Source organism: Panulirus ornatus, chromosome 47 (genome assembly GCF_036320965.1).
Source record: "Panulirus ornatus isolate Po-2019 chromosome 47, ASM3632096v1, whole genome shotgun sequence".
In the NCBI taxonomy this organism is placed as follows: Eukaryota; Metazoa; Arthropoda; class Malacostraca; order Decapoda; family Palinuridae; genus Panulirus; species Panulirus ornatus.
In genome coordinates, this window is record NC_092270.1 from 5574382 (window position 1) to 5592461 (window position 18080).

The following is an 18080-nucleotide window of genomic DNA, read 5'->3' on the forward strand; positions in this document are numbered from 1 at the left end:
CTCTCTCTCTCTCTCTCTCTCTCTCTCTCTCTCTCTCTCTCTCTCTCTCTCTCTCTCTCTCTCTCCAAAAAAACACACCTACAATCATAAGAAACCTATGCTTCGTGTTGTCTGTAATCATCAAGGGAGAGAGAGAAAAAAAAAAGATTATTTCCAGAGGAGAATTAGCTCTTTTGATGTAATTGCTATCATGAACAGCCCACCACACACTACTGGAAGAGATGTAGCGTATTAGACAGTCCTTGCCATCCCCGTCTGTGAAGGAAGATTACACTTCCGTGTCTGTCTGTCTGTCTTTCTGTCTGTCTATTTAGCATAATAATCTATGGTAACCTGAGTCATATTCAGCCTCTGCAGCACTAATGTGTAGCCTTATTATGCAACTGTAGCAATGTATTGTCCTCTGTTCTTAAAGCTTATTTTACCATACAGTCCACTCTCTATGCAAAGACCCTGCGATTGGAATGCAAATGGTGTACCATCCCTTCGCAACACAAGGGTCCTTTGCTCGACAGAAGATGGTCGCTCTCTGCTTCTTGGGAAGTGGAAGACCACAACAGAAAATAGAGAGGTTCCTCCTCCTCCCTTGGGAGATCGTGGAAGGCTTCGACAGGCCAATAGATGGCGTGTTTATGGAACCTGATGCCATGAAAGTCTATATCTCCAATTTACCCCAATTTGCAGTGTGGGGGGATTACCACTCCTGCTCCTCTCTCCCTCCTCTCCCATATGGTTCCCTCGCAACTACCCAATGACTGGAGTGGTAAGTCTTCCTTCCTAAGCTGTAAGGGTCATTCACGGTCCAATTGGCATCAGAAATCGCTCTCATGATACCAGCATTAAAGGCGCATAAGTAATTTCTTCTCTGAAAATGAAAGGTTGAAAGATTTACTTAGCCTTTGGCAATCTACAGTAACACTATTGAGAATCTTGTGTATAGTAATATAGCCTTTTCTAAACAGCAGGTAATTTAAAGAGATAGTGAATAGCCAGAACGCGCCATCTCCCCGTAATTCCCGCCACGGTGGCGTCGTATTTCACGCCAAATTTTCCGCCACTTCTGCGGCGCCAAACATAAACCTGACAACATTGGCGAGTTTGTTAACGATTTTATGGCGGCTGAAGTCTCCTGCAGGAGGCGCTGCTGTTGTTGTTGTTGTGTTGTTGTGCTGGTGTTGGTGATAGTGTTGGTGATGGTGTTGGTGATGGTGTTGGTGATGGTGGTGGGGGTATGATGATTATAGTGGTGTTGTAGGTGTTGTTGGGGATAACAATGCTCGTCGTTGGTGTTGGTGGTGATGTTGTTGACGCTGTTGTTGGTGTAGATATAGTTAGGGTTGTTGGTGTTGTTGTTGTTGTTGGTGGAGGTGGAGGTGGTGGAGAACGTGATGTTGTTGGTGGTGGTGGAGTTGTCAGCAGCGATGTTTTATCTTGATAAAGATCGTAGTTTTTTCTTAGTTTTTTTTTTTTGCAGATTTTGTCCATTTTGTTGGCGATAAAAATATAGTTGGTGACAATTCAGAGATATCTTTAATCACTATACATCCATCTTTTTATCCAAAGTTCCTCTTCTCTTCTATCTTCTTTATCGTCTGATTCTCGTCCTTGTCCACGATCTCATATGTGATTTTCCTGCTTCTTCTTCTCCTCCGCGAATACCTCGCTCGGATATTCAGGCCCATCGGCTAACCGTCTACCCAGGCAGAGCCATTAACGTAACTATGGCCTGTCCTCCAACACACTCCACCAATTTCTCCAACGGAAGCTCCGCATTCGTCTTAATTTTCTCCCACAGCGCGCTGGTGACGGGGTGGTGGGGGAAGGAGGGGAGTTTTACTTCCTCTGCTTCACAGCGTCTGCTTAAAGGTCTGCTGTTGCTGCTGCTGCTTTCTGTGTCCTTCTGTTGACACAGAGACGCCTGCTGTGTCTGCTATGTCCTCAGGAGGACTCAGATACATAGACTTGGTGAGGAAAATCTCGTGAGACTACAAAGGTAAAAATAAAAAGTAATGTTTTCATCATCTGTGGACGATACGTATGTGAGAGGCATGCATGCATAGATCAATGGGCGAACTAACTCATATAGATACAGACTCAAGCGATAGATGTATATATATATATATATATATATATATATATATATATATATATATATATATATATACTATTCGCTGCCGATTTGTGCTGCATTTTCTCACCTTTTCCGGGAGAGGTGACGACAGGAACCTCCTCTCTCTCTCTCTCTCTCTCTCTCTCTCTCTCTCTCTCTCTCTCTCTCTCTCTCTCTCTCTCTCTCTCTCTCTCTCTCTCTCTCTGTTGAAGCCTGGAGTTCGGGTTTCCGTGTTGGTTTGTAAAGTTTGACAATAGCTGGAATGGACACCGTGTGTCAGAAAGTTTAGGGGGGCGGGGCGTGTGAGCGTTAAGTTATGACAGGAGGAGGTGTCGGAAGAGAGTGTCGGACGGACGTGTCGGAGAGGAGTGTGTCGGAAGGCAGCGTCGGAGAACGCTTCCAGGAAACCTTGAGTCAAAATGTAGATTACTGACGTGGTTGCCCAACGATAGTAGATATGGCCACTTCCCTCGAGGATAACTTGCCAGCCCTACTCTACTTCTCAATATGAAGTCATTTCAAAGTTTTTTCCTCTCTCTCAAATATTCCTGCTCGAGCATTTCATAACCTAACCCTAATTAATCACCAAGGTCATCAAAACTGGCAATAATCACCTCATTAGACTAGAGTCAATAATCTTCACCGCCCAACCACAGAGGCTAGCTCATTACGATGGGTTAGACGAAAGTATCTGATGGTAAATATATCATCGAAGAAGCACCAGCTCATCATTATAAACCTATGGTGGTTCGATGGTCATAACCACCAGTTCAGATGCTCGAACCACTGAACCAGCTATAGAGCTAGGAGATCGACCCATACGAGGTGCAGCCACCACGACCATCAGCAACTAGCCAATGAGAAGAGACCCTTACAAGGTTGGCAAATCATCCTTAAATGCAGATTCTCCTAATGTTGTACAAGTGACACCCCCATAAACCCATATCCACAGGTCGGCCCACTAGTATCATACATTCTCAAGTCTTAACATACCATCAAACACTCTAAGTGGTCTATTGATGACCATGTAATAAACCCAATAATGACCCTCTTCGATTTCAAACAACCCGTGACAAGAATTTACATAAGAAACTATTCAAGAAGCGAATAAGATCCGAACTGCAGCTTGCCAGGGTAGTGAAAATGAAGCCAGTGAGACACACGACTCTCACAGCAGACGCCAGCAGGGGAACAGAAACCCAAATGTAATCATCAAACAGGTCTGTCTGGGTCCATCTCATCCTTCAGTCTGGAATGACTGGTTCATATGATATGTCACACACGAAGTAATTTATGACCTGACAAATTAATATATATATATATATATATATATATATATATATATATATATATATATATATATATATATATATATATATATATATATATATATATATATATATATATATATATATATATATATATATATGAGAACAAAAACTTGGCCCTAACTTCTATACAAGCTACCTAGAAGCCCTTAAAGACTCAGTGGGGGTATTTCTTAACAAGTGGTCACTATGTCGATGGGTCCTCTTACCCGAATGGTCACACTCTACGCAGTTCCATAGAATCATAAGAGTCACATGAAGTCCTCGTCCTCTTTACCCAGTGGGCCATTTTCTCACAGTGGCCCTCTATACCCAGGGGGTCACACTGGAATAGACATCCCACTTGGACGGTTGTCATATGAAAAGAAAACTTTTTATTTTTTCTCTCTCTCTCTTTTTACTTTCTCGTAATGTTTCGGTTATCTGCAGGCTGTGTGACGGAATACCTGTTTCTTATGAATATCCTTATTTCCACAAAAAAAGATAGATGGAAGTTGATATAAATGTAAATATATATAGATCTATAAACTTAGGTGACACAGTTATACATAAAAACCATATAAATCCTCTTGTTTTCAGTTTGCAAAAAGAATTATTTCTCATACTTAATCAAAACAGAGGACATAGATTTACATATGCAAATTTAGTGAACTCACACTCGATACGTATTGCCCAGAAAACACACACACACGAACACACTCGAACAAGCTCATACAACACGCACCCAACCGGAGGAGGGGCCCCCCCCCCCACTCTCAACATAGCAACAGAGACCAATTTGTTGTATTGATTATGCCTGAAAGTTCCCTACTGACATTTCTATTTACACGACACAATGTAGGTTGCAGACGACCATCAATATGTGCCCGAAAACCCGACACAGAAGATAAGTTTCCTTTCTGGGGTACCAGAGCATTGTGGTGTTGTGTGTCTGTTGCCCCATTAAGGTGGCAGACGCCATTACTCTCTCTCTCTCTCTCTCTCTCTCTCTCTCTCTCTCTCTCTCTCTCTCTCTCTCTCTCTCTCTCTCTCTCTCTCTCTCTCTCTCTCTCTCTCTCTCTCTCTCTCTCTCTCTCTCTCTCTGTTCTCTTTCCCTGCCCGCCGTCGAGGGAAATGGCCCTCAAAGTCACTTGCCCCACTTCAGAGGGAGAATAGACGCCATTCTATCATCATTCTAAGACCATCACACCCTTCACCACTTCAAGTATTATGGGAACTGGAAGGCACCTCACCGTCGAGACTCCACTTACCACACTATAACCCTCAGTTTACAACGAAGCATTGTGAGCCATAAGACTACAACCATCTACAACAATTCTGCGCTCGACCCTTTAACGAAGGCCTGTTACTACGAGAGGCGGCCTTACACACACACACACAAACACACACACACACACACACACACACGTGAGTGAGACATTGCCAGACATTCATTGCTCCAATGTCATCATCACTCGTCTTCTTCATTCACGTCACTCACTACATTGTATAACCCATCCATATCGTTTTTCATCCACTTTCTTCACTCATATTCCAAATATTTTAAGAAATTCTTTTATCTTGTCGCTTCAGTTAATGCTACATATGCTGCACATGCGTCAAATGTCACATATATATGTGACATATGTATCATATGTTACATATATACATATGTATCATGTGTTGAATATGCAAAAAAAGTTACATATAGAATATTTGTTATTCTTAGTAGGATTGAAGTGGATGGCAATTATGTTGCATGTGACGATTATATTGCAATTATCTTACGTGTGACAATTATACTGCAATTATCTTACATGTGACAACTGGACTCCAGTTATCTTATATGTGACGATTGTTGTACTGCAATAATCTTACGTGTCACAACGTCAAACTAAATCAAATTTAAGGTCTTGTGAACTGAGATGTTATAGACAATTTTCCTTCAGTAATAAATGATGATGATCTATATTCTGGAAGGAGTCAATCATGTATTTCAGTCTCGTTTGATCTCATAACTTCAGAATAATGATAAAGAAAGAAGGGCTCGTTATGAATTATCAGTGCGTGATCGGCCTATATATTGGTTGAGCATTGAGCATCATTTGGAGATAAGATAAATGATTTATGTGTCACTAATCATCAGTATTGATTTATGTATCACTAATCATCAGTATTTATTTAGTTACAGCTCTGTGCTCCTCTCAGGCCTGGTGTAAGCCATCAGCTGGACAATAGATCTTAAGGACACACCCTCCCCAAATTCTTCCGCTACCATCATACGAATATATCTTTTCTCTTTTTTTCCTCATTGTGGACCTTTTCAGTGAATGGCTACAATCAAGGAGAGTGCCGTGGGAGAGAGGGGGGGTTGGGTGAGTTATAGGAGGAGCCTGGGAGAGGTTGGGGAGTGAGAGAAGGGGGGGGAGGAGATTTTTTGGTCAACTCCCCACCACTACATGGGAGTGGGGAGGTTCTCGATCATTTCCCACCACCATGTGAGGAGGAGAAGTAATACGTCACTCCCTACTACTGTATGAGGAAGCGCGCGTGTGTGTGTGTGTGTGTGTGTGTGTGTGTGTGTGTGTGTGTGTGTGTGTGTGTGTCAAGATGAAGAGGACATTTCTTGACCCCATAGACCTTACGTCAAAGTCCTCCTCCTCCTCCTCATCATCATCATCATCATCATCATCTTCTTCTTCTTCTTCTTCTTCTTCTTCTTCTTCTTCTTCTTCTTCTTCTTCTTCTTCTTCCTCTTCTTCTTCTTCTTCTTCTTCTTCTTCTTCTTCTTCTTCTTCTTATTCTTCTTCTTCTTCCATCATCCTGTATTCTTTTTCTCTTGTTTTCATTCCACTTCCCGTCCATCCCCTTATCGTGTCTGTCTTTCATAAGATTTCTTTCCCTTCGCTTTTCTTCCATCGCGTCTGAGACCAGAAATTTCCAGCAGAATTTCTTTCGTCCGCCTCTCCTCAAAATCTTTCCCGCCAAACTTCCAACATTATCTTAACACTTTTCTTCTTCGTCTCTCAGGCTGACGAACACACCTGTTGTGGTCTGCTTCCACTCTCCAGATTTAATGGCAGGTGTTGTGAAGTTGTGAGTCGGCTGCCATGGCCCCCAGGGATCGAACTTTGATCCCGCTGCTTCAGAACCAGCTATGCTAACCACTCCACCACGAAAAGTCTTGGCGAAATCGTCGTAAATCATCAGAGTTCTGGCTGAATATCACTCCTATAGCAGTACGTCCTTGACTTACTTTATGTGTATTACAAGTGTCGCATCTCCTGCTTCTGTGAAACTCTACCGATGACGTGCCTTGCCTGGTATAAAAAGGAACTTAAAGTTCCTCGTTTCTGTGGTACGACACCACGTCATGGAACTTAAAGTTCCTCGTTTCTGTTGTACAATTCCACGTCATCAGGTTCCGGGTGATCTGATGCAAGAAATAATAGACTTCCAAACAAACCAGTGAAAGCAGAACCTTTCATCCATCCATCCATCCGTCCGTCCGTTCGTTTCCCCCTCCTCTTCTCCTCCCCAGTAGGCTGGTGAGTGCCTTCACCCCTTGCTGTAAAAATCATTCAGCCCTGGATCGTCCCCAACTCACGAAGAGTCTCGTTCCCGCCTCTATTGGCCCTCCCCTGACGACCCCTGGAATTACTTATGACCAACTTATCGACAAACAGACGACGCTGGAAAAAGTATCAGTGTTGCTGTGAAGGTATTGGATGATTACCTGTGGGAAGGCCGACCAGACTCATGTGGGATTTTTCTTCCAATTGAGTGGTTTAATTTTTCGTATCGATGCCCTAAATCTGGCCATATTCTCACACACCAGGAAAATCCATGAGAGGATAAATTTGGATGAATGAGAGACTAGTATTAAAGCAGCAGAACTTTTCTCAAACACAGAGATATACAAGGATCATGATGGCAGTCTTCACCATTGCAACTTTCTATGAAAGACGCCCAGATAACTGGAAAAAAGATATATCAATTCACAGACATAAGACTTGCCTCACCAGCTGAACCAGAAAACCCATAAAGATGTGGAACCTTCGCTAACTGCTACCAATTTTTCGTAACGCCTGTGTGTAAATTCGCGAGGAATCTCCTTACGGGATCCAGAAGCCGTTTCCAATTCCTCTTAAAACCAAAACTGTGAGTGAGGGAGGAAGGTCTCACCCGCGATAGAGAGAAAGAAAGAAGGTCCACCATTTATCATGGTGTGGGGGCTGGCCAGCAGGAGGCTGGGATCCTGTAGGGGCTGGCCAGCTGGAGGCTGGGATCCTGTAGGGGCTGGCTAGCAGAAGGCTGGGATCCTGTAGGAGGCTGGCCTGCAGGAGGCTGGGGATCCTGTAGGGGCTGGCTAGCAGAAGGCTGGGATCCTGTAGGGGCTGGCTAGCAGAAGGCTGGGGGTCCTGTAGGAGGCTGGCCTGCAGGAGGCTGGGGATCCTGTAGGAGGCTGAAGTCCCTACAAGAGGACCTGTCAACTTTCATATATCCACAATCTCCTCACGCAAGACCCCCAGTGATAACCTCAACTCCTCAGGCCAGATAGATGATGTATATATGACTACTACATATATCATTCATGTGCCACCAACCAGCCAGCCAGCGAGGTACATAACACACACACACACACACACACACACACACACACACATACAGAACTTTGACTGAAGCTTTTTTTACAACTGTTGAGTTGAGAAAGTTCTGCTGGAGACGGGGATTCAAAATATGTCACCGAAATATTCCTGTCACTTCGCCAAGGTTTTCCCTCCCTCTTCTTCCCAACACAACTTCCTCACAATAATATCAACATTTCTGAATAGCCAGTGCACAAACCACATCCCGGTCTCACCAAGCTCACTCCGGCCACCCTCCTCAATATTCATTTCCTTGGAATATACTTTTTTAATTAGTTCTAGCGTTAGTGGACTGCCCGGGCCACACGTCGCGGTCAGAGGCGGTGAAAGCAAACGCACACACACACACACACACACACACACACACACACAGATGCAACACATATGAAGGGTAGCTGATGCTTTACACATTGTCATTCATATATTCATAGAAATACCCACACAATGACTGGCGAATATTCCACAATCGAAACGAATCAGCCAATACTGCCTCACAATATTCAACTGAAAAGAATTACTTTTTCCACTTGAGGTTAAACGTATACAGATTATTTTACATAATTTACATATACGTCAAATCTATTGGACAGTCGGGTGCACTGTCAACATTGTAGATACGACGCAGTGTAGATATTCAGCGAAGAGAATTTTCGACGTTGTTGCATAGATAAATGACAATGGAAATCTTGCATGCACGCAGTGCTATTCCGTCGTCCAGATGACCTATCGTGGCCAGAAATGACAAGAGAACAATGAAGGGGTTTCAAGACATAAATAATTACTCTCTGTCAAAGAAAGCCTAAACCCATTAGGGTCATTTAGTCCAGAAATGGCAGGGGGTTTTTTTTACAATTAACTTGACAAAATACTCGACAGAAATAGTATATCAGATCTGCAAGTTTAATTCCATCAAGTTCAAAGTCAAAGAAGAAAAATGCAACAGTAAAATGAATGTTAATAACACTTAATATGTGAGTTTTGCCTGGATATGTCTGTTCGAATGTGTGTGTGTGTGTGTGTCAGGTGTGTGTCTGTGTGTGTGTGCTGGCAAATGTGTGACCACAAGGATTAATGTCTGGCTACGTGGATGCATTATATGAAATTAAGTTATATGATGAATCAGGTAGCTTTGTTCTGGCCTCAAACCAAAACACACACCCCAACCCCACGTCACATGACATAAAGACCATGACATGATGTGTATTTAACAAGTATAAAGATGTTTTCAGATTAGGTGTTTACTGCTAACCCAGTCTCCATTATTAGTCACATATGTCTATTTAGATTCATATACACCCTACCCTACAGTAAGTACCCATTCATCGGTCCAGCCACCGAGTTAAGGATAAAGGGCCAACTTCTCTGCCCAGGGCTCGAACCCCATCAACCAGATCCAATTATCTAAATCCATATCGTCTCGGTTTTCTCATAAGTATTCATTCATCGAGAAGTCTTTCAATTTCAGTCGGTAAAACTCATCCTTGAAGTCATTTAAACTAATCTCTTTAAATTCTGTTCATTCTCATTGCTTTGAATAGATTCAGTTCTTCAATTTACTCGTATCATTAACCTAAACCTCCATAGATAAACAGCTACACATAAGATCAAGGGAAAATGAGAGAGGAACAAGACAATATCACTGATATACTGAATTTCTAATGAGATTAGCTGTAACTGTAAGGATCTTGAAAGTCATCTACTGACAAGAAAGCAATCAAATACAGAAAACAGGAAGAAACGTTTAATGAAAATGATGGAAAAGTAGTCTTGATTTAGGTAAAGACAAAAGGCACAAGTGCCAGAGCTTAGGATGGCTGGTGATGATAAGATAATATGGAAACCCACACACAGAAAATGAGTCCTGTATTGTCCGTCTGGGAAGGAGGGACGGTCGGTGGTGGCCATCACACTGTGGCAGGAGGACGTTGCTACCCCAGGGGATACGAACCTGGCGAGAGAAAAGTCGAGGGTGGAGACGTGTGAGAGATAGAGAGATAGAGAGAGAGAGAGAGGGAAAGGCTGACTATGTTAGAGTGGCAGACGGGGGTCATATATGATGCCTGGAGAACACTGTATGTCGTTCAATGGACTGAATGACACCCAGGAGAGAGGACAGATGGACAGATATGTGAAGGATCTTGACTGAATCGTGAGCATGACTGTCTATACGTACGATGATGGACAGCAAATGGGATGGCAAGTACCTTATATCTCACACGCGAGTCCCCAAGAGACGAACACACCCCCTTAAGAGAAGGTGTTGTAGATGGCAATAGGATATAGAAAACCTCGTTGAGCGAAACGCAGACGGAGCAACACCGAGTCGTAGGCCAGACCTACTTACTCAGCACCTCCTGCAAATCTCGAGGAGGCTCTCAGATCCACCATCTGCCTCCCCACCTTCGCGGGAGATTGTCTCTTGTTACTGGAGGACGAGATGGAGTCCTTCCTCCCTGGCTCCTGCTTCAGGATATCTGCATCACCGATACATTTGACTTCATCCTACTGCTCTCCTCTGCCAGTCCTTCCAGCTGATATCAAGGTTCATGATATACACATTATATTCGTATATAGGTTAAAGCTGGAGTCTTGTGTCAGCCTCCTTAGCTCAGTGGTAGAGCACTGGTCTCGTAAACCAGGGGTCGTGAGTTCAAACCTCACAGGAGGCACGAAGCTTTTAAGTCAACCACAACATTGTGACTTTACTAATGAGATGCTGAATGATGATGACTTTACTAATGAACTGCTGAACGATGATGACCTTACTAATGAGCTGAAAATGATAATGACCTCACTACTAAGATGTTGAATGATATTTTACTAATGAGCTGCAATGGATAATGACTTTACTAATGAGACAATGAAAGAGAGACATTCTAGATTTACAGTGGCTGAAGTACATGGTATTACTGTTATCTTCTCTATGATACATTAGCATAAGTTCTCCCAAAAGTCTGTTGCTTCCATATTCATGGATGGGAGTGTATGATCTGTGGATATAAAAGCCTAAAATTGATATTTAGATAATCTTACAATCTTAAGACGTTAATCCTCTTATTCAAATATTTTCCTAATGTTCAGAGATGATGAAATATAGTGTAAATTAAAGCCAGGATATATTGACATGTTTTTTAATGGTTTTCATTCCTTTGCATTGCATGTTGCTACCGTAACTAACGAGAGTCCAGATCACTGAACATATATCCCCAGGTGCCACCTTCCTCACCCCCTGATGGGAGAGAGAGCAACAGGTGGGAAGTTATAGTCATCTTGTGGTACGTGTCATGATCCGCGCTTACAATCTCCTTTATCCTCAGTCCATTAACTTTCCTGGTGTCACACACACACACGAGAGGACCTTTACTCTGTCTTCCTGACGCGGCGAAGAACGATGGGTAGCACCCTGTACTGCTCCTGCCTCGGCTGGTTCTGTGCACGCTGGGCACCCTGAGCCACCTGGTACTGAGCCGTGGTCAAGGGCGTGATGGCCAGAGTGTTCAGCTGGTTGACCTGGGCGCTGCTGCTGCTGCTGCTGCTGCTCAAAGAGGAAGACTGAGAGGAGGAGGAGGAGGAGGAGCGCTGGTCAGCTGCATTCTGGCTCTTTAAGACGAGGCGGGCGGTACCCTCCAGCTGTTCTTGTCTCTGTTGCTGCTGCTGTTGTTGCTGGAGGTTGAACTGTTGTTGCCGTTGGTTGTTGTACTGTTGTTGCTGCTGTTGTTGTCTGTTGTACTGCTGTTGCTGGGAGGCATATTGTTGTTGTTGTTGTTGTTGTTGTTGCTGAGAGTTCAACCGTTGTTGTATTTGGCTTGCCAGCCGTTGTTGTTGTTGTGACCTGTACTGTTGACGCTGCTGCTTAATGAGTTGTTGTTGTTGTTGTTGTTGTTGTTGTTGGTTATTGTATTGTGACGGTTGGAAGTTTCTGACTCGTTGTTGTTGTTGTTGTTGTTGTTGTTGTTGCTGGGATGTGTACTGCTGTTGGCGGAGGTTGTTGAACTGCTGACTGCCTGTCCTCTGTTGTTGTTGACTGTTGAACTGCTGACTTTGTGCTCCATACCGTCGTCGTTGGCTTTGATTATACTGTTCCTGTTGTCTTTGGTTATACTGTTGCTGTTGTCTTTGGTTATACTGTTGTTGTTGCCTTTGGTTATACTGTTGTTGTTGCCTTTCGTTATACTGCTGCTCTTGCCTTTGGTTATACTGTTCCTGTTGCTGTTGTCTTTGGTTATACTGTTGCTGTTGTTGTTGCCTTTGGTTATACTCTTGCTGTTGCTGTTGCTGTTGTCTTTGGTTATACTCTTGCTGTTGCCTTTGGCTATACTGTTGCTGTTGCCTTTGGTTATACTGTTGCTGTTGCTGTTGCTGTTGTCTTTGGTTATACTGTTGCTGTTGCTGTTGCTGTTGTCTTTGGTTATACTGTTGCTGTTGCCTTTGGCTATACTGTTGTTGTGTATTGCTGGCCAACTGCTGGGACTGTTGGTTGAACTGGGTTCTCTGTTCATTGTTAAACCTCTGTTGTTGCTCTTGCTGTTCCCGACTGTTGAACCTCTGTTGCTGGGTCTGTTGCCTGGACTGACCAGCGCTGCTGTACTCCTGGCTGAAGGGTCTGAAGGGCTGGAAGGTGGGCTGCTGGAAGCCTGGCTGACTCTCGACGGTAGCCTGGAAGCCTTGGTCAGGGTGAGCCGTGTACCTGACGACTCGCAGGGAGCCGTCGGGTTCGACCAGTGAGTACTGCCCCCTCACCACGCCGTCCACCTCACGATGCTCGATCTGGCTCTTGTGGTCTCCTGTTGAGGGCGCCCTCACCTCGTAGGCCCACTGGTAGGGCGAGTACGAGTACTGCAGGAGAGACACAGGCTATATCAGAGGCGGAGGAATGCGCTGTAGAGAAATTGACTGATATATTTTGTGTAAAGGTTAGATAGACGTTGGAAACTGACTGTTAAATGCCTTATAGAAGTTCTTGATCACAAATAACTAACTTCTTTAATAGAACTTCTTAGGTTATGATCAGGAAATTTCTATAATCTATAAACACTGAACCAGATTGTACTTTATGAGTCTTGAGGGAGTTGTATATAGGCGAAGGTTTCGGGTAAGGTGGTTTAATTATGCCCTGAGAAGATCATGAGGTGTTGTGGAGTTGTCACTCGCTCTTGTTAGATGAATTAAGAGTAAGGAAGAACAGAAGTGAAATGAAAGACGTCTGTGAGGGTGTACTGGGATCAGAAGCTGACAAAACCTTCTGAACCATATCTGTTGTAACATCTGCTGAGAATAGAAGACATGTGAGGAAATTCTCTGATTCATGAGACCCATGTTTAAGGTCTTGGATGACTCTAAGACCCCAAAATATATCCGAGTACTGTAGGGAAGACTGGAAGAAAGATTTTAGTGATATATAGGAAAGAGAAGGAGGTCAGACTGGAGGAGGAGAGAACGCTAGAGACAGAAGAGGCGGTGAGGCCAGGAGGGAAGGACTACCATGTCTGTAGCTTGAGTACGACCACCACAACCATAACAACAACAAGAACAATACTGACCACGCTGGACTCCACTCCGGCACTGTAGGCCAGATGAGCCTCCTCCTTAGCGACCTCGAAGGCTTGAGTCAACTGTTGATGAGTGGCCATCAGTTCATCCTTGGGCACCGCCCCCTGTATGGTGGTCAGGCCTCCCCGGGAGTCCAGGTGGAAGCTGGTGTCGGCACCAACGGGACTCGTGGAGAGATGACCCTCCGTTACCTGGGACCCCAAGACCTGGGTCTCCTGTGCCACCTGTGTCTCCGCCACCAGCTGGGACTCCGCTGTCTCCTGGGTATCCACTTTGTCATCTGTCTCCGGCTCCACCTGTGTCTCGGCTGCCAGTTTTGTCTCCACCACCAGCTGGGACTCTGCTGTCACCTGTGTCTCCGCTGTGTCATGTGTGTCAGCAGCCACATGTGTCTTGGGGGCCTCCTGTATCTCCTCCACCAGCTGGGACTCCGCTGCCACATGTGTCTCAGGTGTGTCATGTGTCTCGGCAGCCACATGTGTCTTGGGGGCCTCCTGTATCTCCTCCACTAGCTGGGACTCCGCTGCCACATGTGTCTCAGGTGTGTCATGTGTCTCGGCAGCCACATGTGTCTTGGGGGCCTCCTGTATCTCCTCCACTAGCTGGGACTCTGCTGTCTCATGTGTCTCGGTTTCCACATGCGTTTCCGGTGCCACCTTAATGTCCTCCACCAATTTGGACTCCTGTGCCACCAGCTCGTCCTCCTTCGGCGTCTCGTCTGCCACCTTCGGCGCCTCAGCCTTTGCCTCCTCGAGGCCTGAGGCCAGACCCAGGAGCAGGGAGACACCCAACAGCACGATCACCACCTGTCAGGTACACAACACATGAGTCCTGTGGTACAATGCACCAGCTGACTCACTCCACCTCTCACACATGACTTCATGACCACTATTCATGCCTAACGGACAACCTAAAGTCACACTTCAGTAACACAAATGTTCCGTTTGGCTGTGTTTAAAAACTAGGCAAGACGCCTACTGCAAAGTTAAATTCCAAAAGTTATCTTATCGTTCATATTGTAGCCACAGGCTGAATTGTTTTCGTGTTCGGTGAGGTACAGACCCTAAGATTTTTAAGAGCTGTTTCATCTACCCTCCAACACCTGCTTCATGATTCGTTATAACATCTCGTGTATGCGAAACATACGTAACCTAGAAGAACATAGATATAAACAGACCGAAGTATAACGTTAACATCTTCACTGTAAATGGAGGAACAGCTGATGGGGTAGAGAGAGAGACAGCAGCTCCAGTTTTCCAGCCGTAAACAATTTACATTTAAGATACACCCAACATTTACCACAACATTTTACTCAACCTCCGCACCTGGGTTTTGATCCAGTGTGGACGTCGACATGGGACAGTCTACCTTTCTTTCTCAGTCCACATCAGTTTCAGAGAGAAATCAATAGTATTATACAGATTCACTGACTTCGTATGATTACATATCTCTCTAAATGATAAGATAGAATGCTTTTGTATACAATGCCTTGGACTCACCTTCATGTTGAACTGGTGATGAGTCCCTACTTGGTCGTGTTTATATACCCCCAAGGAGGAGTAGGGTGATGAAGGTTGCCATGTCGTCATTACATAAGGGTCTGATGTTACACACTGGGCCAGCCTGTCGAGGATGTGAAAGATACCTTGAGTACATAACTACCTGATCATAACGTCCTGTCACCTGATTTCGATATAGGTTACGAACCTATTCCACGGTAAGCCTTTTGTCATATACATCAGCTGAAGTTCATCCTCCTATGCTCTTTTCTCCTCTCTATCAACGATTTCCTATGTTGAACAGACAACCAAGTCAACGAATACAATAACGACTCATCCTGCAACCTTCCCTTTCTCCAAAATCCGCGCCATTTCCTCTTGTTTGATCCACGTCTCATTACAACTGACCTTGCTATACTCGAGCCAAAAGCAATCCGACTTGTCAGCCCTCCTGTTTTAGATTGACGACTTTGTGCAGTGTTGGTTCTCTCTCCCCTCTTTCTTAAGTATTACTCTGATATTTCCTTATTTGTGCTATCTGCTTCTGTTTGTGATATCTGCTTCTGTTTGTGATATCTGCTTCTGTTTGTGACATCTGCTTCTGTTTGTGATATCTGCTTCTGTCTGTGACATCTGCTTCTGTTTGTGACATCTGCTTCTGTTTGTGATATCTGCTTGTTTGTGCTATCTGCTTCTGTTTGTGATATCTGCTTCTGTTTGTGACATCTGCTCCCGCATGCTTACCTGCACCATTATCAAGACAAGGTTATACTTGTCGGCATCACAGGATTATTTTGAAACTGTTGTGTGCATTGAGGCTGACCGTTGTCATACCGTACCTAAAGCACTATCCATAAATCATTACTATATAAACATACAAAACATGACAGTAACAGAGAATGGAATACGTAATACAGAAAACGGTAAACCCAACGAAACTTCAGACTCTGTGAAAAGTGCCTACGTAACCCCCCACCCGTGTTCAAGGTCGAAGGGTCACTGTGGTGGTACTCCTGGGGGTCCGGTTGAACTAGCCAGGTCTGTGTGGGCGCCTGGCTAACAACGAGCAGCTGCTGCCACTTGTGTTCTCCAGAACGATCCTGAGTTGCCATGGGCCAATTTGCGTGTGTGTGTGTGTGTGTGTGTGTGTGTGTGTGTGAGGCGTACACAGTCGTACACCTCCCTCATACCAACACTTCACCTCGTGACGACATTAATCTACACAAACACCCAGTGGGTGTAACTGGAAGCCACAGCCTAACTAGATAGCGCCATTCGTCCGTGATCCAGATATTTCATCACGGTGACCTAACCAGAGCGCTGGCAGGGTTGGGTTACAGCAGCCTACCTCGCTAGGCAGCACCAGCGAGGCCCCCACAGCCAGCCAGAACAAGATCGTCGCGACACCCGAGCCACTGGAGGGGTCCACCTCAAGGTCTTCGACGGGTACCTTATTCCAACCCGCTCAGACGACTTCCTGTTCCAGGCGAGGCTTAACGACACACTCGGTAAATCCACTTTCGATCTCACACCCCCTTCAAAAGCAGATCGTTTGGTATATATACGTAACTGTGTGCATATGAAGTAGATACATACCCAATGTTAGCTGTGTAGGACGTGTCTGAAGAAGGAGGGGGTGGGGTGGTTTGTGAAGCATTACGTAATGTCACAGGAGCTGGGAGGATCAACCACGGGATACATCTTCGTCTGGGTCTGGCACCCAACTCTGCCATGACTCTACTACCACCACTCTTGTTGCTGCTCCTATGCCACGACCTCCTCCTGAGTGAACAGTAAATATCATCCTTTTGGCTGAGATCAAATATTCCAATCGAATTTCGTGTCTGTGTGTGTGTGTGTGTGTGTGTGTGTGTGTGTGTGTGTTCCATGAGTGAGCCTTAAGGGCAAGATAGTGTTGTAGTCAGTGTTCTTATGAGGGTCCTGGACCAGGATCCACAATTGGGCTAGGTCCAGGACGCTCCTGGGAGAAAAATGAATATAAAAGTTCTCTTCCCACCTTGCTTCACTGCCAGCCAGCCACACTACCTCCCCCTCACCACACGGCTGGAAAATATTACTCCTGGGGAAAAAAAAAAAGCATATAAGGTTCTCCTCATAGCCTGCAGAAGAGCGCCAGGCACCCTCGCTCGCCCTCCTTACCACACACGTCCTCCTGACGGTTTCTGGGCACCTCAGCTCGCCGGGGTCCTCAACGCCCGTTGTTGTTGCTTATCATCACAGTTGACTTTCAGGCCCTCGCGCGAGCCATTACAGCCATCTGGAGGGACACGTAAACCCAGGGACCATGTAATTAAATACGGCTGTTAACGGCAGATAACCTGTGTAAGCTCCCTTCCTTAATAGCTATAAGCGACACGAGGGGCTGCATTTTCCGTCGCCAGAGGTCTTCCACTGCTACCTGATCTTATTCTCTTTTTGCTCCTGGGCGAAGCGATAGAGTTCAGTAGTTTAATCCTCCTTCATCTGTTGTTCTAGTGTCGTCTGATGCCTTTTTTTTTCCTCTCCTATCATTTATATTCACCAAGCGACACGAGGGTTCTTATTCTTTCCCAATATGTCCCTCTATTCGTCTAACAGCTGGCATTTTGTCACACCCTGTAGCTGCAGCCTATGGATGATAATGAGTATAACCTTCCTTGAAAGAACGATTGATTTTTTTTTTATCTTTTTGTATTGCTGCAGCACTGTATTGTCGTCTGGGCAGCTCCAGGTACCGCAGCTCAAAATAGCCCGTTCAGGCGACGGTATAGCTCTGTGTTGTCACGTAAGTGTGAGGAATTTCATTTGTCTCTTTCACAGCACCGGAGGACTCGAGGCTGGAGGTAAATAATGTAGATTACCTTTGAAAGTTAACCTTATTCTCTTTCCTCTCTTTTCATGTCAGTGGTTCTGGTCTCGGACCAAAAGTGCTCATCGAGGCCAGGCTAAACTGGAATGTAAAGAG

The 18080-nt window shown here is 44.9% G+C and overlaps 1 protein-coding gene and 1 non-coding gene across 2 annotated transcripts; one reads left to right on the forward strand and one right to left on the reverse strand.

Moving 5' to 3' along the window:
* The first annotated feature begins 10663 nt into the window (after nucleotides 1-10663).
* TRNAT-CGU (transfer RNA threonine (anticodon CGU)) lies at nucleotides 10664-10735 on the forward strand. Its single transcript has one exon. It is a non-coding gene; the product is annotated as a tRNA-Thr (tRNA).
* A 448-nt stretch (nucleotides 10736-11183) lies between these two features.
* Nucleotides 11184-15121, reverse strand: LOC139763698 (uncharacterized). The gene is made up of 4 exons (XM_071690022.1): nucleotides 15116-15121; nucleotides 13607-14422; nucleotides 12469-12902; nucleotides 11184-12396 (listed from the first exon to the last, which is right to left on the reverse strand). The coding sequence occupies exons 1-4, from the start codon at nucleotides 15119-15121 to the stop codon at nucleotides 11427-11429; spliced, it is 2226 nt and encodes a 741-aa protein (XP_071546123.1). The 3' UTR covers nucleotides 11184-11426.
* Nucleotides 15122-18080: the final 2959 nt, after the last annotated feature.